This window comes from Podarcis raffonei, chromosome 12 (genome assembly GCF_027172205.1).
Source record: "Podarcis raffonei isolate rPodRaf1 chromosome 12, rPodRaf1.pri, whole genome shotgun sequence".
Classification (NCBI taxonomy): domain Eukaryota; kingdom Metazoa; phylum Chordata; class Lepidosauria; order Squamata; family Lacertidae; genus Podarcis; species Podarcis raffonei.
This window is the reverse complement of record NC_070613.1, coordinates 8579199-8606564: the sequence shown is the minus strand read 5'-3', so window position 1 is coordinate 8606564 and position 27366 is coordinate 8579199. Positions and strand designations below refer to the sequence as shown.

General features: G+C 46.6%; 1 protein-coding gene and 1 non-coding gene across 2 annotated transcripts in view; both read right to left on the bottom strand.

Moving 5' to 3' along the window:
• Positions 1-27366, bottom strand: part of VILL (villin like) — a 59340-nt gene that overhangs the window by 16961 nt on the left and 15013 nt on the right. Inside the window, exons 2-12 of the mRNA XM_053409906.1 lie at positions 21169-21248; positions 15287-15361; positions 12356-12552; positions 10422-10530; positions 8026-8136; positions 7080-7279; positions 5704-5782; positions 5429-5527; positions 3493-3646; positions 2608-2708; positions 624-761 (exon numbers count right to left, since the gene is read on the bottom strand). Coding sequence (XP_053265881.1) covers positions 624-761; positions 2608-2708; positions 3493-3646; positions 5429-5527; positions 5704-5782; positions 7080-7279; positions 8026-8136; positions 10422-10530; positions 12356-12552; positions 15287-15361; positions 21169-21246 — 1341 coding nt within the window. The 5' untranslated portion in view covers positions 21247-21248. The remainder of the gene's footprint in view (positions 1-623; positions 762-2607; positions 2709-3492; positions 3647-5428; positions 5528-5703; positions 5783-7079; positions 7280-8025; positions 8137-10421; positions 10531-12355; positions 12553-15286; positions 15362-21168; positions 21249-27366) is intronic.
• TRNAT-UGU (transfer RNA threonine (anticodon UGU)) lies at positions 1257-1329 on the bottom strand. Its single transcript has one exon. It is a non-coding gene; the product is annotated as a tRNA-Thr (tRNA).

Sequence of the window (27366 nt, the reverse complement as noted above, 5' to 3'; positions counted from 1 at the left end):
TGGACACTGAGATCCAGCTCCGAGGGCCTTCTGGCGGTTCCCTCCCTGCGACGAGCGAAATTACAGGGAACCAGGCAGAGGGCCTTCTCGGTGGTGGCGCCCACCCTGTGAAGCGCCCTCCCATCAGATGTCAAGGAAATAAACTACTATCTGACTTTTACAAGACATCTGAAGGCAGCCCTGTTTAGGGAAGTTTTTAATATTTGATATTTTGTCACATTATGATGATGATGATGATGTTGGGAGCCGCCCAGAGTGGCTGGGGAAACCCAGCCAGATGGGCAGGGCAATAATAATAAAATAATAATAATAATAATAATAATAATAATAATAATAATAATAATAATTTGATTTGACCTGACAGTTTAACAGTATGAAAAATTGAGGAATTCCTGCTCTCTCGGGCAGCTTGGTAGCCTTAACTGTATGCTACACTCTGGAGCCAAAACAGCCTCTAGCACTCTGCACTCTCCACATTAAGCTGTAGGTCGATTCTCAAAGTCACTAAGAAAACAGGAGGGTTAAGATGTAAAAACACCAGCCTTCCACTGGGCCCGATTCACCTTCTCAGAGGACACTGCCAAATAATGAAACCACACTTCTTGATCTCAGCCATTACTTACAAGCCACATATAGATGATGTAATGAGGCCTGCCTAATTTTGTGTAGGTGTACAAGATGAGGTAACAATCTCCGCCATAGAACTGCCCGTAGGTCCTGGGGGCAACCGGAGCCATTTCTAGATCCTCAATCCTCCACACCTACGGAGAGAAGCACAGAGTTAGGAATTCTGGGTTGTGGGGAAGAGGTGGTGTGTACAGCTTAGAAAATGTTGGGCCGGCTAATTTAAAGCAACATTCGTTCTCAGAAATGTGCCTATTTGTTTCTTATTTAAAGCATCAGGACCCTGCTCTTTGGCTTGAAAACATCCCACAGCAGCATACAATCCAGTAGAAATTACACAGACTCTGTCCCTGGGGCTTACAATCGGAAAAAAGAAATGGCACAAAAGGAAAGAAAGGGTGGGGAGGGAAGAGGAAAACAAGCGAACTCAGGCATCCAAGTCTCAACATTGCAAGGTTCTGCTTATAGTTGACAAAGTAGTCCTAGGTGACTCTGGGAACGCAGCTGGACTTTACAAAGTGGGCCAATGGCTTTCTGAGGCCTAACAGGAATATCATAGAATCATAGAACTGTAGAGCTTTGAAACACCATGAGGGTCATCTAGTCCAACCCCCTGCAATGTAGGAATCTTTTGCCCAGTGTGGGGCTTGAACCCACAACCCTGAGATCACAAGCCTCATGCTCTACCAACTGAGCTATCCCAGCCATATGCCAGTTTCATCACGGGGGCCCAGCTGATACCTCGCCCTCGCCCCCAGCAGATGGCCACACTTCTCCTTGTCCCAGAGCACGTAGAACTGATGACCTCTTGGCTCAGCTGCTGAAAAGAGCAGTGAGTAGAAATGGCTGTCCCTTCTGCCTATTGCTTCCTCTCATGTCCAACGAAAATGGCTACTATCTGGTCAAACAGGTGCAGGATTTTGTCTCTGTGTTGGGCATCGTTACAGTTGTGGTGGTTTTTCTTTTTTTACGGGATCACTTCTTTGTTGTCGTTGGAAGAACTGGATGGAATTTGCAGGCAGGCTAATAACCCAGCCAGGCACCCGTTGAGGTTGCAGCACCCATGGACAAATATCCTCTGGACCTGGCCCTCCTCCTTTCTGACTATTTGTGCTGGGCCCAGGGGTAACCAGTGAAACGCAGTCCAGGACCAGTCCAGAATCCGAAGGTTCCGCTAGGAGTCAGTCTGACAGGGCCAAGGCAGGGCATGAGCAGGAAACGACAGCCTTTTATCTTTGTGGGGTAATGGCCGGTCCTGATCCCCCGGCGACTCACCTCCCTGTTTTGCCCAAAATGAGCACTCCTCCTGCGAGTACTCAGGTCTCTCCTTCTCTCAGACCTTAGTCTCTGCAGCTCGGGAGACGTCGATGGGTTACTAGACCCAGGGGCCGCCTCAGCCTCCCCTGACCCAACCGGTAGTGGAGCAGCTGTAAGTGATGGCCCAGCTGAAGGAAACGAGGTAATCTCCACATCTGGAGCCAGGGCAGGCTCAGGCCCCTGACTCGGCCCAGCTGGTGTTTGTTGCAGGGGAACCTGTGCAGACTGGGACTCTTCAGGATCAGGCCCCAGACAATGCCTGACGCAAAGGATCCAGTGCAGACTGAGTCTCCTCTGGTTCCGAGTCCAAGCCCGAGTCCCAGGCCATCACACTCTTGCAACTTGCTTGCATGTCCTGTCTCCCCGGCACTGGCCCAGACAATGGTGGGAGGAGACGGCTAGGAGCGGATGCTGGGTGGCCTTGGACCAGTCCCATCTCTTCGTCTAGCCTACCTCACAAGGTTGTTGTGATGATGGAATGGGGAAGAGGGGAACCATGAACACCACTATGAGATCCTCGGAAGATAAAGGTGGTATATAAATGCAATGGATGAATAAATAAAAAATATGAGATAAATGGCAGCTGGTGATAAATGGCCATGATGTCTTGCCCAATATCCTCCAAAATCTGGAGCTGGCACCAAGGTAGGGCAGAGAAGAACTCACCTCTACATTTCCAGAGGCATCATCTGCCATCCGCTGTTCAGCAGCCAACTCCGGTCTTGCGTGCAACTCCGTGACGTCAAATTTGACTTGATCCACTTTGGCTGCGTATAGAACACAGAGAGATGTTATCTCACCTGACTGAACTGCATTCACTGCAAGCAATATATGTCATAAGGACTGGGACATGCCTATTTATAGGATGTGTGTAGCCTCTCTCACACACAGCAGATGAGCTCTCCCTTCATCCCTGACCACTGGTCCTGCTAGCTAGGGATCATGGGAGTTGTAGGCCAAAAACATCTGGAGGGCCGAGACTGAGGAAGCCTGATCTAGTCCAACCCCCTTCAGTGCCGGTGTTATGTTGTGGGCGAACATATCAGACGACACAGCGATTCTTCAAACAGCTCTTGTTTATTTCAGAGGCCCGAACAGAACTGAAGGGTTCAGCCAGCCTGCTTGTATAGAGCTCCACTACAACGTAACTGTAACAACTTTCTAAAACTATCCAATCACTGGACGTGACTTTCGATCCTTCATTTGCATACAAACTATCCAATCACTGAACATCACTTTCGATCCTTCATTTGCATAACTATCTACAGTATCCCCCTGCTGGCCCAGGGTGAGAACTTCAGTACATAACAGCCGGAATATGCTGCTGTCCCATATTGGGCTCAATCCTGCAACCTTGGCCTTATCGGCACCATGCTGTAAGCAACTGAGCGACCCAGGCCTAATTATCACCACCCTCCCACCCCCCGAAAAGGGCTGGTGCAATTAGCATTTTTTTAAATATAAAAAACCCTGCTCATTAAGTGCAAAAATGCATTTAGCATCACGTCAACCTTTGCCCGAAGGAAAGAGATTTGGGTGTTTCTGTCTCACCAATTTTGCCAACGTTGTAGGTCTTGCCAAGTCCCTGAGTCTCGTCTTTTTCCGACCACTTCTGGAAGAGTTGCTTAAACATCGCTGACTCCGCCCCGTCGTTCATGACTTCTACGTTCGTGGTGGGGGGATACCCTTTGGCTTGGATGAAACCCTAGAAGGACCCCGAGAATGTGTCAGCAATTCTGGCAAATCACCAAAGGGAAATACCGTATTTTTCGCTCTATAAGACGCACCAGACCACAAGACGCACCTAGTTTTTGGAGGAGGAAAACAAGAAAAAAAAATATTCTGAATCTCAGAAGCCAGAACAGCAAGAGGGATCACTGCCCAGTGAAAGCAGCAATCCCTCTTGCTGTTCTGGCTTCTGGGATAGCTGCGCAGCCTGCATTCGCTCCATAAGATGCACACACATTTCCCCTTACTCTTTAGGAGGGAAAAAGTGAGTCTTATAGAGCAAAAAATACGGTAATTCCGCAAATCTATAACTTAGTCGCCCGCGGAGTGAAGAAATGGTCAAGAAAGCATTCATATCCTACAGTGCTGTTACTGCAAAGCAGATGCATATGTTTGGTACTGGATGAAAAATTTGTATTATTAGTGGAATATTAGCATTCTGCCTTGTTGGTGCTTTTAGTCCTCAAGGCTGCTAAGGACATGGGCATTCCCCAGCGGAGGGAAGGGGCAATGGAGGCTGGAACAAGGACGTGGGGTGGAGCTTTCAGGTCCTATAGAACTTTTTGCCCTTTGCTCAGACTCTCAAAAACAAGACAAGTGATGCAGCTATTATTTAGCATATGCACATTGACATTTAATTTGCCAAAGCCACTTCCGCCCTGCAGAGGAGGTGGGATTGCAGGCGTCACGGCCCCACCATGTGCACGGGGCTGGAGCCCAGCCCCTGCGCGATTGGGGGAATCCCCGGCCGCGTCACCCCCTGGCCAGCCAATCAGCTGGCTTGGGGGGTGTGGCCTGCCCAATTTAAATGCAGGTGCGGCCAGGGATCTCCCTCTTTTCCCGCCTGCCAGCTGTTCCTGTTCCCCACCGGCCCGCCCTTTAAGGCTTTCGTTCCTTGACCTTGCTATGGACCTCGGTTAGTCACCGTTGAGGGGCCTGGTAGGAATTTTTCCACTTGGCAAATTGGCACCACCCACTTGGTTTTCGCCCACCTCATAGCAAATCGTCACAACCTCCTTGGTATTGGCAGTTAGACATTGGTATTGGTATTGTTTTGTAGATGGAAGAGAGGAGGAAGTGCCGTCAGCTGCCCCGCATATTGGAGGGTAGTCCAGGAAAGGATTCTGGGGGGCGTGGCCCTGTCCGAAGCCTATGGAGGTGAGGGCCTAAGGGACGCCCCCCTGGCGGTGACCCCGGGGGAGTTCCTAGTTGATGTGCATCAGCAGGACTCTCCCTACTGGTGGTTAACCCTTCCCAGACTTCTAGTGGATGGGCTGAAGCCGGATATAGTCAGTTAGGACCAATGCCTAAGCCAATACCGCTCATCACCTGTAACCAATAAAGTTGTGGCCTTAATTAGCCCATTAACCTTAATAATTTCCACTGGAGGGGGGGCGGGAACTCCCCACGCAAACATGTGCCAGGTTCAAAACTTCACTCTGTGTTTCTCTCTTTAGGGCATGACAATAATTATAATGCCCATTGTTAATAATTTCCTAATTATATTTACATTCCTTGCAAGAACCCTCCAGGGTGCATTCAGGTATTGGCCTCGTGAGAAGAGACCTGAACCCAGCTCTCCCTGATTCAGATTTGGCACTCTGTCCATGCCAATACACCTCCACTAGCTGTTTCCGCATGCTTTGTGTCCGAATGTCCCTGTCGTGATCTGACTGAGTTTCCCACCCATCCCCTTTTTAAGCGGAATAAAAAAACCCCACAATTTTTTTTTGCACCTTTATTTGAGCTCCCAACTCACCACTGCTCGGCTGAAAGCTGCCTTCTTCTCTTCTTTGCTGGAGTCTTTCCCACGCCAGACGTAAATTTTAAAACCTCCCTGGTCCAAAATGTGACAGTCCTGTTAAAATAAAGGGGGGGGGGACACACAAGAACCTTCACTGGATTTGAACCCGGGACTTTGAGCTCCTGTAGACCAGGGCACATACCTGCTAAACTGATGGAGACTCTCTCAGGGGGACCAAAAGAGAGAGGATGTCACAACAACCATTCTGCACAGACTATTCGGTACCTTACCTCATGCTGCAAGAGGTCTTGAGTCAGGGGCCGAGTAGCAATTTCTTGAACTACTAAATCTTTCCCGTTTTCATAGACGCTGCAGGAGGAAATGGACAGTAGGAATAATAATAATATTATAATAATTTATTATTTATACCGCCCCCCCCCAATCTGGCTGGGTGTCCCCAGCCACTCTGGGCGGCTTCCAACAAAGTATTAAAATACAGTGGTCTGTTAAACATTAAAAGCTTCCCTATACAGGGCTGCCTTCAGATGTCTTCTAAAAGTCTGATGGTTGTTTATTTCTTTAACATCTGGTGGGAGGGCGTTCCACAGGGTGGTGCCACCACCAAGAAGGCCCTCTGCCTGGTTCCCTGTAACTTGGCTTCTCGCAGTGAGGGAACCGCCAGAAGGCCCTCAGCGCTGGACCTCAGTGTCCAGGCAGAACGATGGGGGTGGAGACGCTCCTTCAGGTATACTGGACTGAGGAATCCTTAAGGACTTGTCCAAGGTTTGAGCCTGAGGGCTGGGAGGCAGTCCTTTCCCTCAACCCTAAAGACCCCATTCCTTGGGGAGTTATCCAGTTATTCTCAGGCTAATGCGGCCCCCCAAACACTCCCCATCTGGCCCCGGTGACTCTCTACAAGCCAGCCCCGCCCCACCTCTGCTTTGCACCCCTTTGAACAGTTTTTGTCTGGCTGGAATGCTGTCCTTGAAACTCTCACCCTCAGAGTTAAGAGTTAAGAGCCAAACTACACTTTGCATCACTTTACAATCATATACAGCTTGCCCCCAGTGCAAAACCTTTCCTTCCCCATCTGCCATTTTTTCTCCAAGCTCGGCTCTGATGTCAGAAATCAGGCAAGGATTACAAGGAGGCCCCCTATACTGGGGCGTGGGCTTTCAGTGATGCCGGATGAGGCCAGCCCTTGATTCCTTCTATTGGAATTTGCCAAGCCCAATTCGACTTCCTATGACCAGTCCCATATCCCCTCACCACAAGGGAGAAACTGGCATGTTCCCATCCACTGGTCAGTGAAAGAGCAGCAGCTACAACATCTGCTTTCCTCTTCCCTCCCCGCAGTTTTTTCCTTTTGTGTTGTGCCCTGTTAGATCGCAAGCTTATATTTGAACACAGCATGTACAAATTTAAGGCACTTTATCAGCGACTAATGTGACCGTAATCTTCAGCTGGTATTTACGGTGATATAAAGGAGGCCCTCGAAAAATCTACATCACTTTTCCCATCACGGAATTTGGGGGGTTCAAATTCAACGGAGTTGCTTTTTAAATTTCCCAGGCCTAAAGAAAACAGGCCCAATTTGGGGGACCTGCCTTTGGGGAGAGAGAGAGGGAGGGAGAAAGAAACTGAGAAATAACTCCCCAAGACTTACTGGTAAAGACGGACATTGGCTTTCTGAAGTTCATCAGCTTTCTCGTCAGGCAACGCTTCCCGCAGTTCTCCGTGCCTTTCCCCCAGTACCGCTTTCATGATCTGCATGAGGTCTGGGCAGTCCTTCTCATTGTCGACAACGCCAATCTGAGCACGGCCACCCCTCTCGCCGTCCCGGATACTTCGCGCCAAGACCATGCCCTAGAAGATGGGGAGAATTACGGAGGCATCAATTCGCATAATGCTGAATCAGACCATTGGTCAGTCTAACATTGTATTGTCTCCTCCAGCCTCCCCTAGAAGTTGGGAGTCCGGGTGTTTTGGACTACAAATCCCATCAGCCCCAGATAGCACAGACTGATGGGAATTGTAGTCCAAAGCCTGATGGGAATTGTAGTTCAACACCCATCAGCCCCTGGGATGCAGGAATCTTTCATCCAACGTGGGGCTCGAACCCACAGCCCTGAGATTAAGAGTCTCTGTTAGGATATTTCCGTTCCACCTTAAAAGGGAGCAGGCTTTGTGAGTCACAGAGTCTGCGTATTTCCTGTTCACAGGAAGTTTATGTTTTGTCTATTGCTTTCGTTTCTCTCTCTGTGTCTGAGACACTGAAGCAGGCAGTCATGTTTTTTTCTTTGTTCTGACCAACGCTGAATAAACTTGTAAATATGCTCTCCTGAGTGCATCTTTCGCTGTGCGAACTCTGCTGATAAGAGCGTGCACCAGCTCTGGAATGTGGCAAGCTATTTCCGAGGCCTTGTGTCGCTAATTGACTGATACTGTATCTACGGGAGATCGATGGATAGTCCGGAATCGACGTGGGGTCATGATGGCCTTTGTCTCCCTGGCAGTATCCCAACAGTCTCATGTTCTACCAACGGACCTAAGGATTACCATTTCTCGAAAACCACACCAGGATTATTGCCACTCTGATTTCCAGCACTCACCCTTGATTTCTCTGCAACGTTGCACGAGGGACCGTTCCACTGAATCAAGACTTTGCCGAGGTCCAACAGGAAGACGTCACCTTTGTTGAAACTGTTCCAGGAGAGATCTACCTGTCAGGAAGAAAAAGAAAAGGGATTTTTTTAAAACAAGAAGCCACAGGAAAGAACGCAGGGTGGTGCGATTAGGGATGTCGGAAGGCATCGGCTCTGGATCCATTCCAGTCTGGCTTCCGCGCTGGTCATGGGACCGAGACAGCTCTGGTTGCCCTAACAGATGATCTTCGTAGACAGCTGGATCGAGGCGGGTCGGGGCTGCTGATTCTTCTAGATCTGTCAGCAGCTTTTGACATGGTCGATCATGAACTTCTGGACCACCGCCTTGCCGACGTGGGGATCCAGGGCACAGTCCTTCAATGGCTGCGCTCGTTTCTCTCTGGTCGGGGACAGAGGGTGGCGCTTGGGGGGGAATTGTCATCGCGCCACTCCTTGGTGTGTGGAGTACCTCAGGGTGCGATACTCTCCCCAATGCTTTTCAACATCTTTATGCGCCCCCTCGCCCAGCTTGTCCGGAGTTTTGGGCTGGGTTGCCATCAGTATGCCGATGACACCCAACTCTATCTGTTGATGGATGGCCATCCTGACTCGGCCCCAGACACACTGACCAGATGTCTGGAAGCTGTGGCTGGATGGTTACGTGGGAGCCGGTTGAAGCTAAATCCTTCGAAGACAGAGGTCCTGTGGCTGGGACGGGACGATATGGGATTGGGGGGGCAACTCCCATCTCTTGCGGGGGCGCAGTTAGTGCCAGCACCGTCCGTTAAGAGTTTGGGTGTAATCTTCGACACTTCCCTTTCCATGGAGGCGCAGATTGCAGCTATAACAAAGGCGGCATTTTTCCATCTCCGCCAAGCTAAGCAGTTGGCTCCTTACCTCTCTCGCCCTGACCTAGCCACTGTGATCCACGCGACGGTCACCTCCAGACTGGATTATTGTAACTCGCTCTACGTGGGGCTGCCCTTAAGACTGACCCAGAAACTCCAGCGGGTGCAGAATGCTGCAGCGAGACTCCTTACGGGGTCTTCGCTGCGAGATCACATTCATCCGGTGCTATATCAACTGCACTGGCTCCCGGTGGAGTACAGGATCAGGTTTAAGGTGCTGGTTTTAACCTTTAAAGCCCTATACGGCCTAGGACCCTCGTACCTACGGGACCGCCTCTCCTGGTATGCCCCACAGAGAAACTTACGGTCTTCAAATAAAAACATCTTGAAGGTCCCAGGCCACAGAGAAGTTAGGCTGGCCTCAACTAGAGCCAGGGCTTTTTCGGCTGTGGCTCCGACCTGGTGGAACACTCTGTCACAAGAGACTAGGGCCCTGCGGGACTTGACATCTTTCCGCAGGGCCTGCAAGACAGAGCTGTTCCGCCAGGCCTTTGGCCAGGGCACAGCCTGACTGCCTCCCTCGGCAATCTTCGCGGAGCTCTGGCCCAATGGTGGCCAGTGGCTTGAATTTAATTAATTTATAATGAATGATTTTAGAGTGTTGTTTGTGTTGTACTTTTGTATTGTTTTATTGTTGTTAGCCGCCCTGAGCCCAGCTTCGGCTGGGGAGGGCGGGATATAAATAAAATTTATTATTATTATTATTATTATCGGTTTCCTGTATCTGTCGCAGGCAGCACCCTTTCCGTTCTGCTGCAATTCGACTTCCAACAAAGCATTTGTCTCATTGCATTCTATGGCAAATTGGGACGCGGGTGGCGCTGTGGGTTAAACCACAGAGCCTAGGACTTGCCGATCAGAAGGTCGGCAGTTCGAATCCCCATGACGGGGTGAGCTCCCGTTGCTCGGTCCCTGCTCCTGCCAACCTAGCAGTTCGAAAGCACATCAAAGTGCAAGTAGATAAATAGGTACCGCTCCGGCGGGAAGGTAAACGGCGTTTCCGTTTGCTGCTCTGGTTCGCCAGAAGCGGCTTAGTCATGCTGGCCACATGACCCGGAAGCTGTACGCCGGCTCCCTCGGCCAATAAAGCGAGATGAGCGCCACAACCCCAGAGTCGGCCACGACTGGACCTAACGGTCAGAGGTCCCTTTAACGTTGCCTTATTCTATGGCAAATTTCTACGCAGCTACTTTCTTTGCTTCAAAATGAATGGTGTGGGATAATGTAAAGAATTCTCCACCTTTCATTTTAACGAGAAGGAAGCGCAATGCTGATTCTCCCTCCCTTCCGCCCCCAATCATATATGACTTGCAGAGTGAAAACAACAGCAACAGCAAATACCAATCACATTCACTTGACTGATTTCTGCTTTGGAAGTGGATGAATAAGCAAACAGGGCAATTTCTGCCACCATCCAAATGGCAACCAACCCCAGGCTCTCGCTCAGTTCCTTACCTCTGTAGCCGAGACGTGTTTCCTCCCCTTGACGTGAAGGAGGCGTTTGATATTGTACACGTTGGTCTCCACATGCTTGAACCCCGAAGCAACTCCTCCCTTCTTATAGCTGTTGGGGATAAGGAGGTTATAATAATTGGGGGGGGATGGGGGTATGTATACCCGTGGGGTAGGGAGCAAATGGGCAGTTGAGAACCATGATATCCAGCTCCCCAGTTTCCAGAGTAAGTTTCTAGCACTTCTAAAAACTGAGATGGAAGGTAAAATATATAGGCACTATTATTCACCTTCTTTGCAGGTGTGAAACTAACCTGCACCTTATTCCAGTCTTTTACTTTTACTTTGACCCTCCCAGGAAAAATTCCTGCAGGTGCCCATAGGCCTTAAGAGAACAGTAGCTTCTAAATAATAATAATAGTAATAGTAATAGTAATAGTAATAGTAATAATAATAATAATAATAATAATAATAATAATAATAATAATAAAAAAAAATTTACACCCCGCCCATCTGGCTGGGTTTCCCCAGCCACTCTGGGCAGCTTCCAACAGAATATTAAAATACAATAACCTATTAAACATTAAAAGCTTCCCTAAACAGGGCTGCCTTCAGGTGTCTTCTAAAAGTCTGGTAGTTGTTTTTCTCTTTGACATCTGGTGGGAGGGCGTTCCACAGGGCAGGTGCCACTACCAAGAAGGCCCTCTGCCTAGCTCCCTGTAACTTGGCTTCTTGCAGCAAAGGAACTGTCAGAAGGCCCTTGGCACTGGACCTCAGTGTCCGGGTAGAACAATGGGGGTGGAGATGCTCCTTCAGGTATACTGGACCGAGGGCGTTTAGGGCTTGAAAGGTCAGCACCAACACTTTGAATTGTGCTCAGAAACGTACTGGGAGCCAGTGTAGGTCTTTCAGGACTGGTGTTATGTGGTTTCAGCGGCCGCTCCCAGTCACCAGTCTAGCTGCCGCATTCTGGGTTAGTTGTAGTTTCTGGGTCACCTTCAAAGGTAGCCTCACATAGAGCACATTGCAGTAGTCCTAGCAAGACACGGGGAACCTGTGGCGCTCCAGATGTGGCTGAACTACAACTCCCAGCAGCCCCAGCAAGCATGGCCAACAACTGGGGTGGAGAGTTGTAGTTCAGCAACATCTGGAGGGTCAAAGGTTCCCCAAACCTGCTGTGGGTGAACAGCAGGCTGAAGCTGTGGACAGGAAGAGGTGAGCCTCGCTTCTACACATAGCTGTCAACTTACAGATTTGAAAATAAGGGATCATCAGCCAAAATAAGGGATTTTCCAACCACAGGTATGTTCAACTTCTGAACCCCTCCGAGCCAAAGGCAGAAAGCCCAGCCAGCAGCCAAACGAAGCCTCAAGCGGTGGTTCCTACAGCGCAGCAACCCGGCAAAGGGGATGCAGCAAGGAAAACCACCGTCACCTCTCCGCTGGGAAGTGCTGAGCAAAGGCGAGTCTCCAGGCAACGCGGCCAATTTGATCGGCACAAGGCATGCAAGCTCCACCCCCCAGTCATTCTTAGACTCCTTATTGGATGAGCAACGCAGCCAAGCAAACACAGTTGGAGCCTCCCTCCTCCCTGGCCGGCAGAGAGGGAGGGAGAGGAGCTGCTTCCTTTGAAACCCGGGAAATTTAAGGGACATCATCAATAAGGGACAGCAGCAGGACACAACGCTGGGATAAGGGAGTTTCCTGCCAAATAAGGGACGCTTGACAGCTATGGTTCTACACTGTGTGCTGTTGTTAGAATCTTGCCCTTTAAAAATAAAAGTTACTAGTCCTTATTGTTGCTCATAGGACTTTTGAATATGGGAATAGTGCAAGAGTTTTAAAAAGGAGGCAGCCTGTTGCCTGATTCTATCCGTTTTCCCCACAGGAGCCCCACTGAAATGGAGTGGGTTCCTCAAGCCTTTCCCCAGCGCTCACATGATGCCGTTCTTGAAATAACTTTTAAAGGCTGCCGACTCGTGCCCCTGCACTTCTCTGTGCTGGACGGGGTTCCCGCCGAGCAGGTCATCCATCTGAGTCACATAGAAAGCAGCCGCGCCTTGTTCGTCCTGGGAGGAATCGCGCCCTATCCAGTAGTGCAGGTCCGTGGCGAATCCGGAACGTGTCTTCGTGTTCTGCGATGGAATAAATGGAATTAGAGAGGGCATATGTCCATTTCTTGGGACGCGGGTGGCGCTGTAGGTTAAACCACAGAGCCTAGGACTTGCCGATCAGAAGGTCGGCGGTTCGAATCCCCGTAACAGGGTGAGCTCCCGTTGCTCGGTCCCTGCTCCTGCCAAACTAGCAGTTCAAAAGCACGTCAAAGTGCAAGTAGATAAATAGGTACTGCTCTGGCGGGAAGATAAATGGCGTTTCTGTGCATTGCTCTGGTTTGCCAGAAGCAGCTTGTCATGCTGGCCACGTGACCCGGAAGCTGTACGCCGGCTCCCTTGACCAGTAAAGCGAGATGAGCGACGCAACCCCAGAGTCGGCCACGACTGGACCTAATGGTCAGGGGTCCCTTTACCTTTTGTGTCCTTTTCAGTTCTCCCAGTTTCTCATTTTCCCAGTTTTAAATTCAGTTTTCCACATTTTTACAGGAACCTGTGATTATTATTATTTTTAAAAAACACCCGAATCTTCCTGAAAATTCTTGAGCATTTTGGTGCAAATTCCTCCCCGATAAACACATTTTGGTCTGCTATTCTGTTTGGGGCATGCATTTTTGTTGTTGTTGTAAGCGCTTTCTCCTAACGCAGCGCATCCCTGTATGTTGTTTTCACGGATATTTTAATCTTTACACACACTTCCCCTTAATATATGCATTTTGGTAAATGCTGGCTGGAAGAACAGCTCCGCAAAATTCACGTTGCTGCGAATTTTGAAGGATTCCTTTGATTCTCAAGTTGCTTCAGGAGATGAGAATGTGATAGATTTGTCTCTAAAGGGAAACTGAGTCGAGCTTCTCTCCCTCTTCCATCCCTAGCTGACACAGAAATGAGTAGAAAGCAAATCTCATTAAAAATAAAACATTGGAGGGGGTTATGAGAGAGGTTTTGAGGTGATCAGAGGCCAGAGTTCCTTGTGAAGTGGGATTGAGTGCTAAACCCACTTTGAGGACTGTAGGTTGTCTGGGTCCCCTAACAGCCCTCAGCAAACTACAGTTTCCATAACTCTTCTGGGGGGGGCACCATAACTGTTTAAAATCCCACATGCATCAAGAAGATTGGAAGAAATTTAAGGATTATTTGAATAAATATTGTAATATAAATAATTAGAAGTCACTTGAAAGTACCAAATAGGCCTAGGATTAAATTAGGATTCGATTGTAAGTAAGTTGGATTTAGAATAGTAAGAAATGAGAATAAGATAGTTAATTGCTGGAATTAATTTTAGTTAATTGGAGAGCTGTTACATGCGGATAGAATGAAATTCAGAAGGGAGGGATCTGAGGGAGTCAATTAACAATGTAAGAGAAATTGGGTGTTTTTTAAGGGATAGGCGTTTGAGATCCCATTTTGTTTTTGTTTCTGTTCAACATTGTATTGTGCTTTCTCTGTGTGTTTCCTTTCCTTTTTTCTATGTTATATTTGTTATAATTGTGGAAAATTTATTTTTTAAAATAAAATAAAATGCCATCATGCTGCTTTGAACGTAAGGTGCGAATGCGGCTACAATGAAACGTATGTGATTTGTCAAGTGAAACCCCTCCCCAGCCTGTGTATTAAAGGTGACCCCCCGCCATGGGCGACCCCCCCCCCTTGGCAGCACCCTTAAGACGGTCTTGAGAGATAGCGCACTGCCAGGAAGAAGGGGGGGGGAGAGAGGTGGAAACACAATACATGCCCCAACATGCGCAGCAACCCATTTTCTGGCACCTTCTCGCTCTCCGACAAAGTAAACATTTGCCAAACACCTCCTCGGCGAGGTTACCATAGCGATTGGTATGGCAAGAGAGCAAATTCATGTCCAGAGGGCAAGAGGGAGGAGGGGAACGCGGACAGTTTGGCCGTGAACACAGAGAAACTGAGAAGTGGAGCCTTGTTTTCTGACTATGGTGAGATCTAGGGAACTATGCAAACATGGCGAAGGTTTCCAGGGGGATCTTTTTTAAAAAAAATTCTTATCAGCCACCAAAACACAAACAGTGAAACCCTCCAATACATTGGGTATACAATATTCAATAACATACATATTCAATAATAGCATATTAAAATTAACCATAAGTACACTTCTATATAGGGACATGGGTGGCGCTGTGGGTTAAACCATAGCGCCTAGGACTTGCCGATCGGAAGGTCGGCGGTTCGAATCCGGGGTGAGCTCCTGTTGCTCAGTCCCTGCTCCTGCCAATCTAGCAGTTCGAAAGCACGTCAAAGTGCAAGTAGATAAATAGGTACCAATCTGGCGGGAAGGTAAACGGCGTTTCCGTGCGCTGCTCTGGTTCACCAGAAGCGGCTTAGTCATGCTGGCCACATGACCCAGAAGCTGTTCACTGGCTCTCTTGGCCATTAAAGCGAGATGAGCGCCGCAACCCCAGAGTCGCTTCAAAGCTGAGCACCAGCCAGGGATGGATTTAGGTTTGATGAGGCCCTAAGCTACTGAAGGTAACGGGGTCCTTTATATGTCCAGCTGTCCTTTGTCCACAACAAATTGTGGATGTTTTTTTGTGTTGAACATATGCTATATGGTAATTTATGGACCCAACAGGTATCTAAAGCCATTTGCACATAACAAAATATGTATTTAATGAAAGTACTGCATTGCAGGGGGTTGGACTAGATGACCCTTGGGATCCCTTGCAACTCTAGGGTTCTGTGATTGTATGATTCATTCCCACCCTATGGCACCATTAGCAGAGCTACTTACGTTTAAGATGATGTAACAGTCCCCTTCAAAAAAACTCCCGTAGGCCTTCTCAGGAAGAGGCACCATTTTCATTTTCTAAAATAACAACAACAAACAACAGAAGCATAAAAATCCAGTTAAGAAGATATGCAGAGATGGGATGACAGCGTTCACTGTAGGAGATTCAGTTCTACAGCCAAAAGGTGGGGAGATGGCTAAGAAAAGGTTAATAAAGGACTTCCGGGGTGGCGCCATCGGCAATGGCAGACTCCCTCTGACTTGGAGGGACCAGCTCCGCATGAAATGGGTCCTTTCCGCTGCGGCGAAGCGGGGACCCTTCTGGAAATCACAGGCGGATGAAGCCTGTGACCGTGGGACTCGGCGGGCACACTTAGCGCCCCCCAACCCGCAAAGGAACCCACTAACGGGCTCCGAAGCGACGAGGGGGAAGTGCTGTGAGTAAATTGCTTTTTCTGCGGAGCGAAGCCGCATAGCCATTGCCGGAGAGCGCTGCCTTTTTCCTGGGACAATTTGGCATCTAAAATAACCACCCGTAAGTACTGAAACATTGAACATTTGGACTTTAATAAAGAACTGGCGAAATAGAAAGGAATTTGGACTTAAAATTTACCCTAATTTGGTGCTGAAACGGGAAGGTCTAAACAGGAAGTCAGCCTTCTGTTTCCTTGTAGCCAGAACAAAGCAAAGACAACGTAAACTAGAGCTTTGAAAATCACTTTTAAAGGATTGGCTTTCATCATTTAAAATCGCTGAACCCCCCTTCGGCAGCAGGAGAAGAAGGGGGATCTTTTTTGGGCTGTTTAAACCTGCAGAAGTGAGTTTAAAGCAAAGTAATTTTCCACCGTCCTGATCCTGGAGCGGGGTGTCAGAATTGACGTTTGAAGCTCATTGACCAGAAACAAATGTCTCTGACAGATAGTTAAGAGAAGAGAAACAGTGATTCCATTGTTTCCTTTCGCATTTTAAAAGAACAAATATGGACAAAATATCTTAAAAAAGAAACTTTGTTGCTATTGTTATCAAAAGAAAGAACAACTAGAAGCTTTCCCCCTAGAGGGGGACTGTGAAATTGTAACTAATTCCTGGGAGCTGGCAGATGCCTCAGATTACAACCGTGGGAAAGGATTTGTGACCTTGCAGGACAATGTCTTCAGAAGCACTGTTGAGTGCTCTCTGCAAAATAAATGCCCTATTGGATCAGTTAAGCCAGAAGACGGATTTAATGAGTAATGCGGCCGGAACCTTTGAACAGGTAGTGGGAAATTATATGGAGCCCACCCAGGAACTAAAACAGGAGTGTGCCATGACAGAACAACTGAAATAAGAGGATGTTGCTGAATCTTGGGCGCCAGAGACGGAGGGAGCAGCGGCCCAGCAGGAACATAAATTTTTGGATTTGACAAATGAACTTGGAAAAAACCAGACTTGGAAAGATAAAGTTTGGTTAGGTTTGGAAATGGGGGGCTGGATAGACCCCCCTATACAGGGAGATTTGGACTTTTCGAGCCTGGCAATGGGCCGTCAGATGTCTGGAGCTGTGGGGACTCTCAATTTTGGAGGGAATCTGGAACATGTTTTTAAATACCATATGGAGTCCAGTCTGGTCTATGGAAAAGGGGCTGATCTGTTGAAAAGGGTCCAAAGCATTACCAAGCTGGAGTTCCCACGAATGAAAGGAAAATATCAAGAAGAGCTGCGGAAGGGACATGGAAGAGACTTGAGGGCCTCGGATATAAGATTACCAGGTTAATGTGCTAGATTAATAGGATAAAAAGGACTGACAAAACCCGGGACCAGGAGGAAGGGACGCTGGATGAAGATTGGATTGTTTTTTTCTTTTTTTATCGTTAGGACTGTTCTATAAAATTGATGAATGTTAGAAAAATGTTGAAATGAAATTACTTGGCTCTTGTAAAAATGTCTAAAGAATTAGATAAGAATGTTATGGTTAGGAGAAGTTGGTAAAAATAAGATTTAAGTTTTAAACTTTAAGGTTTTCTATATGATAAGATGAAAATAGATTAAGGTAATGTAATGACAGAATATTATGAATTAAGGAAAGGATTTGCTGCGATTATTATTAATCAGGATACAAGAAAAGGGAGGAGGAGGAGGTCAAAGAAAGAAGGTATTGAAAGTGGAGAATTTGAGAATGATGGTTTTATTTTATTTTTTTATTTTTCTGTTTTTGTGTGTGTGTGTGTGTAATTTTTTAAAAAAACTTTTTTTCAATAAATATCATTAAAAATAAATAAATAAGAAATCGTTAATAAATCCACAAAGAATTTGTATGAAATAATGTGAACACAAGGAAGCCAACATGTTTAAATAACAGTAGCAATTGTTATTTTTAATGATTCATTGTGTTTTAGAATACATCAATCTCAAGCTTATGTGCAAGGACAGTTCTTTAAACCGTGTTAGTAGTTTAACTTTTGAATGCTTTAAAGTACGGCTGTAAAATTTTATGGATTTTATTGTTTTATCTTTTTGTAACCTGCTTCGAAGTCCCCCACCTACCTATCAAGGGGTGTATAATTTTTGTGAAATAGATAAGCAAACCTCGCTGCAAAACCCCCTCCCCACTCTCTCCTTGCCAAAGTTTCCGCAAATGGAGGCTCAACATACACATTTGGAAGATCTCACACATCCTTCTCGGCTTAATTAATCGTGAAAAGTTTTCCGCTTCGCCTCTGGCCCGAATTGCAAAACTGGACAAACTTGTTCGGCAGAGAAGCAGGAACTAACAATGCGCTGACTTCTCCGACTTCAGCCTAGGTCACGAAAGGGTGGAGGCAGGTGTGCTTGTACATTTGGGCCTGTAAAATGGCAAGCCCAGATTCTTCCCTTTTTTAAAGCATTCTGGATTGATCTGGCAAGACTTTGGTATAGTGGGCCAAAGTTAACCAAAGACAACTTAAAGTCAACTAGAAATTTAATAAACAAAAGAAACACCACAGCCTTTTAAACATAGGGAGTATTGTTTTTCGTTCTGCATTTTTGATGTTTTATGTTGTAAACCGCCCTGTGATTCTCAGACGAAGGGCAGTATAGAAATGTAATAAAACAAAAAGCAAATAAAAATCCCATAGCAAACGATTCCAGAATCAGAACAACGAGTCCAATCTTTATTTCTGGCAGAGTGCAACTGCTTTCAACTGCTGGGTGACAGGCAGAAATCTAAACGGTGAACCTTCGCCCAAAACTTTCCCATTCCAAAGGGTGGCTATCACACCGTCATGAAAGCAAACTTGTAAGCCTGCTCCAGGGGAGCTTTTATAGGCGAGAGTTAATTTCAGTGCAATAATGTACTAAATCTGACCAACCTAGGCCAATGATTGAGGACTAGTAAATTTGCAGACTCACTTGCAAGGCTGGACATTAAAAAAAAAAAATCCATTTCAGAGATGGAGGACTGAGGTCCATCTCCAGCCATCTGTTCCCCTGGGCCATGTTTGCAGAATTCTTTAGGGAGCTGCTAGCCTTTGCACCAAGGCACAAGGAAACGAAGTCAGATGATCTGGGAAGAATGAAGTTGCTGTTCTGGGCAGCTTGGGAACTGACTCCCAGGAGGCAGCTTTCGAACCTGGAGCCAATCACATGGAGCTCATATGCATTTCAGGGTTTTGACTAGCCAGCACATGCCTAGGCTGTGGCCAAGCAGGAATGCTACGGAGTGAAGCTGTCATGAAGTCCATGTTAAAGGTTTCCTTATCCGGAGGTGTAAGAAAAACGTTTTTGGAAGAGCTGTAATAATATGCTCATCTTCTTTCTCACCAATTGGCAGACATCACCTTCTTGAAATTTCCAGAAGCCCCCCAGTTGTAGAGGCAGAGCCATCCTATAGGGTTGCCATATTTCAATAAGTGAGCTTTTTTAGAGAGAGAGAAATTGCCCCAAAACAACACGGCTGACAACCTTACATCATGGCTAGAGGCTATGAATAGCTTTCTCCTCCAATGACATCTGGTGACCTGCGGGTTCCCCACACCAGATTAACAAGATGGAGAAGGAACAAAACAACACATTGTTCACCAGTCAGGTTAGCCTAAAGGTCACTTTTGTTGTTTAGTCGTGTCTGACTCTTCGTGACCCCATGGACCAGAGCATGCCAGGCACTCCTGTCTTCCATAGTTTGGTCAAACTCATGTTGGTAGCTTTGAGAACACTATCCAACCATCTTGTCCTCTGTCGTCCCCTTCTCCTTGTGCCCTCCATCTTTCCCAACATCAGGGTCTTTTCCAGGGAGTCTTCTCTTCTCATGAGGTGGCCAAAGTCTTGGAGCCTCAGCTTCAGGATCTGTCCTTCCAGTGAGCACTCAGGGCTGATTTCCTTCAGAATGGAGAGGTTTGATCTTCTTGCAGTCCATGGGACTCTCAAGAGTCTCCTCCAGCACCATAATTCAAAAGCATCAATTCTTCGGCGATCAGCCTTCTTTATGGTCCAGCTCTCACTTCCCTGTTGCAAAGGTGTTGTTGTTGCTGCTGCTGCTGTTGTTGTTGTTACAGTTTATATACTGCCCTTTACCAAAAGATCTCAGGGCAGTGTACAACATTAAAAACACATTACGAAACATCAACAATAAAACATAGTTGAAAACACAGTAAAAAGCATATTGGCAGACAGTATAATCCTCATAATAACAGTCCTGTTTTGTATGATTACATGTGCAATCACAACGGTTCTGTTATTCAATATGTGCGTATGAGAAATGCATCTGGAAAACAAAATGTATTGAGGAGTTTAGCGATCTGACAAGGAGCCCTTCCTTCCTCTGTTCCTTCCACCTCCCTCGCTCTTGTTAACTTTTTCGATGGTGTGAGAACAGTCTTAGATGTCTTGAGAACATTGGCAAGAGGTGACACTCCACACACAGTTGCCTCAATCAGTTGTGGCGGATAATTCTGGGTACCTTCTTTGATGTTGGACATTGTTTTGAGAAAGTGAGGCATTGGCAGGGGGTGGCTATCTATAAAATCGGACGGTTTGGGCAGAGTTTCTTTGACGCTCGTGCACAGACTGGTTGGCCGCTGGGCCGTTCAAACTGAGGCTACCTGGGGAAGCCACTTCTTCGCTTCTTGAGGGCTTCCAAGTGGCAGATTGAAGTCCTTAAGTGCTTGGTATGTATATATTGCTTGCTGTTTTAGAATAAAGCCTTTCATTTTCTCACTCACTTGGGTAGTTTGTATTGCTTCTGAATCTCATTTTGAAAGAACCACCTTGCCTTTGGCAAGACAGTACATTCAGTTAATTCATGTATAATTTAACAACCCAATTAAAATGAAAAGGTGAGCTCTGCCACACGACCTTTTCATCAAGCATTTATCCTGATTTGCTTGCCCAAAGCTTATGCGGCAGTTAGACTTTACTGAGCTTTTGTTCTGATTTGTCTGTGGGGAGTATATATGACAACGAGCATTCGTCTCAATAAAATAACAACAACAATAACAATATCAATAATAATAATAATAATAATAATAATAATAATAATAATAATAATATAATATACCCCACCCATCCGGCTGGGTTTCCCCAGCCACTCTGGGAGGCTTCCAACAAAATATTAAAATACAATAGTCCGTCAAACATTAAAAGCTTCCCTAAACACGGCTGCCTTCAGATGTCTTCAGATTCGCCTGTGAGGTGTTTCTACAACTTCCCATAAATCATTTGTTCATTCCACACTTCTCTGGGCATTCTCCCGTCGCTTTCCTAACCGCAAAAAGCCCGCACTCGGATCCGCTTCGGTTGAACGAAATGAAATTTCTGCTATGCGACTCAGTCTCTCCCGCAAAATACTAACAGCTTGAGGAGTGGACATCGTGTTGTGTCACCCTGCGAAAAATACAGGCGGTGTATGGAGGATGCTGGCTGTACTGTACCTCTATGGTCCATATCTGGAGGCCTGGCTTCCTCTCAATAGAGGGGAGTCCCACGTCTGCTTCAGCGTCAGCCATCATTACTGGAAAAAAGAAAAAAGAGGAGGTGAAGGTTTTCTTTTTAAAAAGTACATATTTTGATGAAATGAAAGGCAGCAAGGTGTCGTGGTTGGAGTATTGGGCTAGGATCTGGGTCTGGCGATCACACAGGGTCCCCGGACGTTTGACAGTCTATTGATCCCTGTGCCACCACTGCGCTCGCTTCCCCGCTGCCACCAACCCGTTTCTCTCGGGTACACACTGAGTCCAGACAGTTGTTAAAATTGAACCAAATAAACACGTTTATTTTATAAGCATTAACAAGTTTATGGTTTCTCAGATAATATTCCTGTCAGTTTCTTAACTTTAGTTTCTTTACCGGCCTATACCTTCCTAATACCTTCTGACTGATTATCTCAACTGTTTGACTGACTCCTCTTAACAGATTCTCTCACTCTTCTCACACCAGACTAGCCCAACCTACAGACTTATCCTCTCTGTCTCTTCAAAATCCAGACTGTCTTCTCAACAACTCTAACTTCCTAAAAACCTCTGTGCTTAAACTTATACACAGTTAACTCTGCCCCCCGGGTTCCCATTGGTTAGTCATTTTACAATTAGTTAACACTTTCCCTATGAACCTAGTATGATGTCACACATAGGAGGGCAAACGCCACACTGGGTACAAAGCCCCACTTGGCCATGATGTTCACTGGGTGACCTTGGGCCACTCGCTGTCTCTCAGCCTAGCCTACCTCACAGGGTTGTTGTGGGGAGCAAATGAGGAGGGGGGAAACTGTGGATGCCACCTTGAGCAACTTGGAGGGAAAAATGGTGAGATATAAACACAATAAAATAATTACATAAATGCATAAATGATGGGGGGAAATCCAGTTCAATTTATTCCATTAGTAGGGGTCCATGAATAATCATAGTTTAGAGGTCCCGGGCCCTAAGGAAGTCAGATTATCCTCCACCAGTGCCAGGGCCTTCTCAGTGATGGCTCCGATCTGGTGGAATGCTCTGTCCCATGAGACCAGGGCCCTGCAGGATTTAACTTCCTTCCACAGGGCCTATAAGACAGAGCTATTCCGCCTGGCTTTCAACTTGAACTTAGCCTGATCTTTTATTCCCCTTCCTTCCCTCCCCCTCCCCTTTTTATGAAGATTACCCACTCTGGGATCTCACAGCTGGTTCTCCCCTGGTCTCCTCGCTGGCCCAAATAGGACTAATTTAGCCAGCTAGCCCTGGTGATCATCTAATGTTTATTGGATGGATTTCCCTCCTAAATTGATTTTTGAATTCTGAATTTATTGCTATTCACGTTTTATACTGTATTTTATGCTGTTTTTTGTTGCATCAATTGTTTTAAAATTGTTGTTAGATGCCGTGAGCCTGGTTTTCTAAACCGGGAAGGGCGGGGTATAAAAAAATAAAATTATTATTTATTATTTTAGCATCCTTTATGCAGGAATGGCAAACGGTATCATGAGCTCTGTTGCCAACATTTCAAGCAGGCAGCAGGGGGAATGATCAGCTGCCAATTGCTGCAGATCAAACTACAGTGGTACCTTGGTTCCCAAACTTAATCCGTTCCGGAGGTCTGTTCCAAAACCAAAGTGTTCCAAAACCAAGGCATGCTTTCCCATAGAAAGTAATGCAAAACGGATTAATCCGTTCCAGACTTTTAAAAACAACCCCTAAAGAAGCAATTTAACATGAATTTTAATATCTAGCGAGACCACTGATCCATGAAAAGAAAGCAATAATCAAAGTATTGTACTACAAAATAAATATGACAGTATTGTAGATGATAAAAAATAAAAAATAAAAATTTCCTTATGTGCACTGATAGTCATTGTTTGGATGGGGGACTTTTTTCCCCATTTCTGCAGTCACATAATCCATCAATCAGTAGCTGAACTGGGTTCCACACAGTCACAAAAACAAGTCGCAGTCAAATAAATGAAAAAGCCACACGAACAAAAATGCATTTTTTTTTAGCAAAAACAAATGCTCCAAATATCACCTCGGTATTGTGTGGGTACTCTGGACTCAACAGCCAACAGACTCAACAGGAAGCCTCTGATAATCAGCAGGGGACTCAATTTACAAACGAAACACACTCAACAGGAAGCGGAACATGTTCCGCTTCCAAGGCAAAGTTCACAAACCGGAACACCTACTTCTGGATTTGCAGCGTTCTTAATCCAAGTTGTTCATAAACTAAGCTGTTTTAAAAGCAAGGTACCACTGTACCATTAAACACACAGAAACAAGGGCCAGTTGAACACCTGACCGCCCTAATCGTTACACCAAGAACGGCTTCCTAGAAGGTCATTTTTCCAGCCTTCACTTCTCGAAACCTTTGCATCTGTTTCTGATTTATTTATTTTTTAGTTCTCTCGAAAATTCGTTAGCATTTTAATGCAAATTTCTCCTAACACTCACCCTTCATATGCAACTTTCCCGATACACGCATTTTTACAGTAAGCTGAAGCAAATTTCTCCCCATCCCTTTGCCAGAGGTATACAGCGGTACCTCAGGTTAAGTACTTAATTCGTTCCGGAGGTCCGTACTTAACCTGAAACTGTTCTTAACCTGAAGCACCACTTTAGCTAATGGGGCCTGCTGCTGCTGCCGCACCACCGGAGCACGATTTCTGTTCTCATCCTGAAGCAAAGTTCTTAACCTGAAGCACTATTTCTGGGTTAGCGGAGTCTGTAACCTGAAGCGTATGTAACCTGAAGCGTATGTAACCTGAGGTACCACTGTACTGTCATTGCATATGGATGCTCCAAACCTAGATAAAATGGCCAATAGCCACCAGTGCACTGATTCTCCAAGATTTTTGTCAGCCTTTCCCAAAGCCAGCATGCAGAACAACATCCTGAAGCAAAAGGATCTGCAGCGAAGGATGAGTAGCCTTGCAAGTCATTTATCCCGGACTTTTATAGTTCCAGAAAAGTCTCCAAGCTGAAATTCCTCACAGCAGACCGGAAGCATTTCAGATTAAAAAGTTGGACTCCCTAATAGCCTTCCCCTTAAAAGCTTCTATTTTAATGCAGTTCTCTTGATCCTGTCACCTGTTTCAGATTTGCTTGTCGTCAAGCAAACAAACAGATAGACACACCAAACTCGATTGCATTTCATTTTCCATCAGCATTCTTTGCACATTTAAATTCCACATTGATCTGAGCCTATCCTTCCTGCTTGCACTGTTTCCTGGTTTTTTGTTAAGGTGTTTGAAATGACAGTCAGTAATGCTCCCATGTTCTAAACAGCGTAGGCAGAAGGTCAAACCGTTTTTCTGGCATGAGCTGCAACAGGAAATAGGTAGGAGGAAGACACACTGTCTCTGAATCATTGCAAACAATTTCTTCGCTTCTCCTTTTCTATGGAATTGACATTGATCCTTATTTCAGAGGAACTAATCAGTGACAAGCTGTTGTGGTTTGTGGTTTCATCCACCCAGTACTCCCCCCCCCCAAAAATATTTAGGGGTACTCTCATTTTCCTACTCATATTGAAATGCTGCTCCTTAATGACGCCAAACTTAGATTCACAAAATGTTTAGAGGTCTTCTTCTTCTTCTGCGATCCCTTGTAGCCGAGTAAGATTGTCTTCCATAAACACGGTTTTAACAGTGAGTCCGTAAGTGACTGTGGAGGCCAATTCTGGATCCACACGTCCTTCCACAGTGGGGACATTGGTTTCCAGGCAGGAGTTGATCACGGTGAGGGTTTGCCAAGCGTGCCTTCCTCTTAGCACATTTCTCCCTTGTGTCCTGAGTTCGAGTGTCTTCAAAGCCCGTGGCACCTTTGGTAAAGGCTGTTCTCCAACTAGAGCGCTCGCAGGCCAGTTTTTCCCAGTCGTCGGTCAAAGTGCTGCACCAACAAGTACAAAATAACCCCTCTGCACCACCACAAATCCAACTCAATGTTTAGAATCATAGAATCATAGAGTTGGAAGAGACCACAAGGGCCATCGAGTCCAACCCCCTGCCAAGCAGGAAACACCATCAGAGCACTCCTGACATATGGTTGTCAAGCCTCTGCTTAAAGACCTCCAAAGAAGGAGACTCCACCACACTCCTTGGCAGCAAATTCCACTGTCAAACAGCTCTTACTGTCAGGAAGTTCTTCCTAATGTTTAGGTGGAATCTTCTTTCCTGCAGTTTGGATCCATTGCTCCGTGTCTGCTTCTCTGGAGCAGCAGAAAACAACCTTTCTCCCTCCTCTATGTGACATCCTTTTATATATTTGAACATGGCTATCATATCACCCCTTAACCTCCTCTTCTCCAGGCTAAACATGCCCAGCTCCCTTAGCCGTTCCTCATAAGGCATCGTTTCCAGGCCTTTGACCATTTTGGTTGCCCTCCTCTGGACACGTTCCAGTTTGTCAGTGTCCTTCTTGAACTGTGGCGCCCAGAACTGGACACAGTACTCCAGGTGAGGCTTAGGGGTATGTGTACCCCCGTGTACCCCCAGAAAAAGCATTGCATCCACCTACAGGAACCTGCCTTGCACCGAGTTCAAATCTGTGGACCATACATCTCTGTATTGACTGCAACAAAGGCGCAGCAAACACAATGCCTTACAAATGCATTGTGCATGCCGGGTTCCGCCCCACATTTGGGGTTCCTGGCATGTGACATCATGCACATTGCACCTGTGACATCACATAGTGCGATTTGGCCCAATGCAGCACATGCACGATGTCATATGGTGTGACGGGCCCCAACGGGCCTTGGCGTCTGACATCACATGCAAGATGCATTGGGTCGCCCAGCCGGGCACCTACAGTGAAAAGTTTGTGGGTGCCTTGGCACCCAGAGCCCCCCCCCAGAGATGGTGCCAATGGCCCCAGCCAACATGGCCAATGGTCAGGGATGATGGGAGTTGTAGTCTGACAACATCCAGAGGATGCCATATTGGCTGCACTTGGTCTACGCCAGGCTTCCTCAACCTTGGCCCTCCATATGTTTTTGGCCTACAACTCCCATGAACCCTAGCTAGCAGGACCAGCGGTCAGGGATGATGGGAATTGTAGTCTCAAAACATCTGGAGGGCCGAGGTTGAGGAAGCCTGGTCTATGCTGACTGGGAGGTGCTCTCCAGGATTCCTTCCTATCTCCTGTGATCTGGCTCTTGTAGCTGCAAGGGATTGAAGTCAGGCTCTTCTGCATTCAAATCATACACTCCATACCATTCCTCAGATGAAAACAGGTACATTTCTCACGCCCCCCACCTCAACCAACCCCCCTTGATCCCCTCCATTTTTGAGCAGAAGAAGAGGGGCGAATGCCACCACCGCTTCACCAATGAAACACAGCACACCCGCCCTTCACCGTCCTGAGAAAATCCCCTAACCCTGATTTTATTTTTATTTTGTTCTTTGGTATATTTGCAGAAAAGAAGGACACACACACAGAAATTAATTTAAGAAAGGGGCAAGATTAGACGCGGTTGCACACACACACAAAACATAGGGCAAATGTCAGCTTAAATGCATGTGCGATTCTGATTCCCAGGGGGAGAGAGAGGTCAAACGGTTCCCCCTTCTTTGTACAACCAAGCTGGATCCCTCAACTTCTTGTGCTGTCCTTCAGAGACTTAGGCCGTACCTGCGCAGAGCATTTCAAGCAGTATCACACCACTTTAAACAGCCACACTCGTAGCATACACTTAAAGCACTATGATGCTGCTTTAAACCATAAAGTATTCTGGGAGTTGTAGGTAGTTACGAACTCTGGGAGTTGTCACGAGACCCCTATTGTCCCCACAGAGTGACAATTTCCTGAGTTCCCTGGGAAAAGGGATTGACTGTTAAAACCGGTAGTTCTGTGAGGGGATTAGGGGCTCTCCTGGCAACTCTGAACCAACCACAACTCCCATAATTCTTTGGGGGGAAGCCATGCTTGTTTAAAGCGGCATCATAGAGCCAGTTTCCCCAAACTTGAGAAGTCTGCTGTTGTTGGACTACAATTCCCATCATCCCTGACCACTGGTCCTGCTCTCTTTGGATGATGGGAGCTGTAGTCCAGCAATAGCTGGAGACCCAAGTTTGGGAAGCCCTGTTAAATGTATGCTGTGAATGTGGCCTTAGACAACATGAAGACACAGCCTGCCTGCCGTACTCCACAGGGAATACCTCTTTT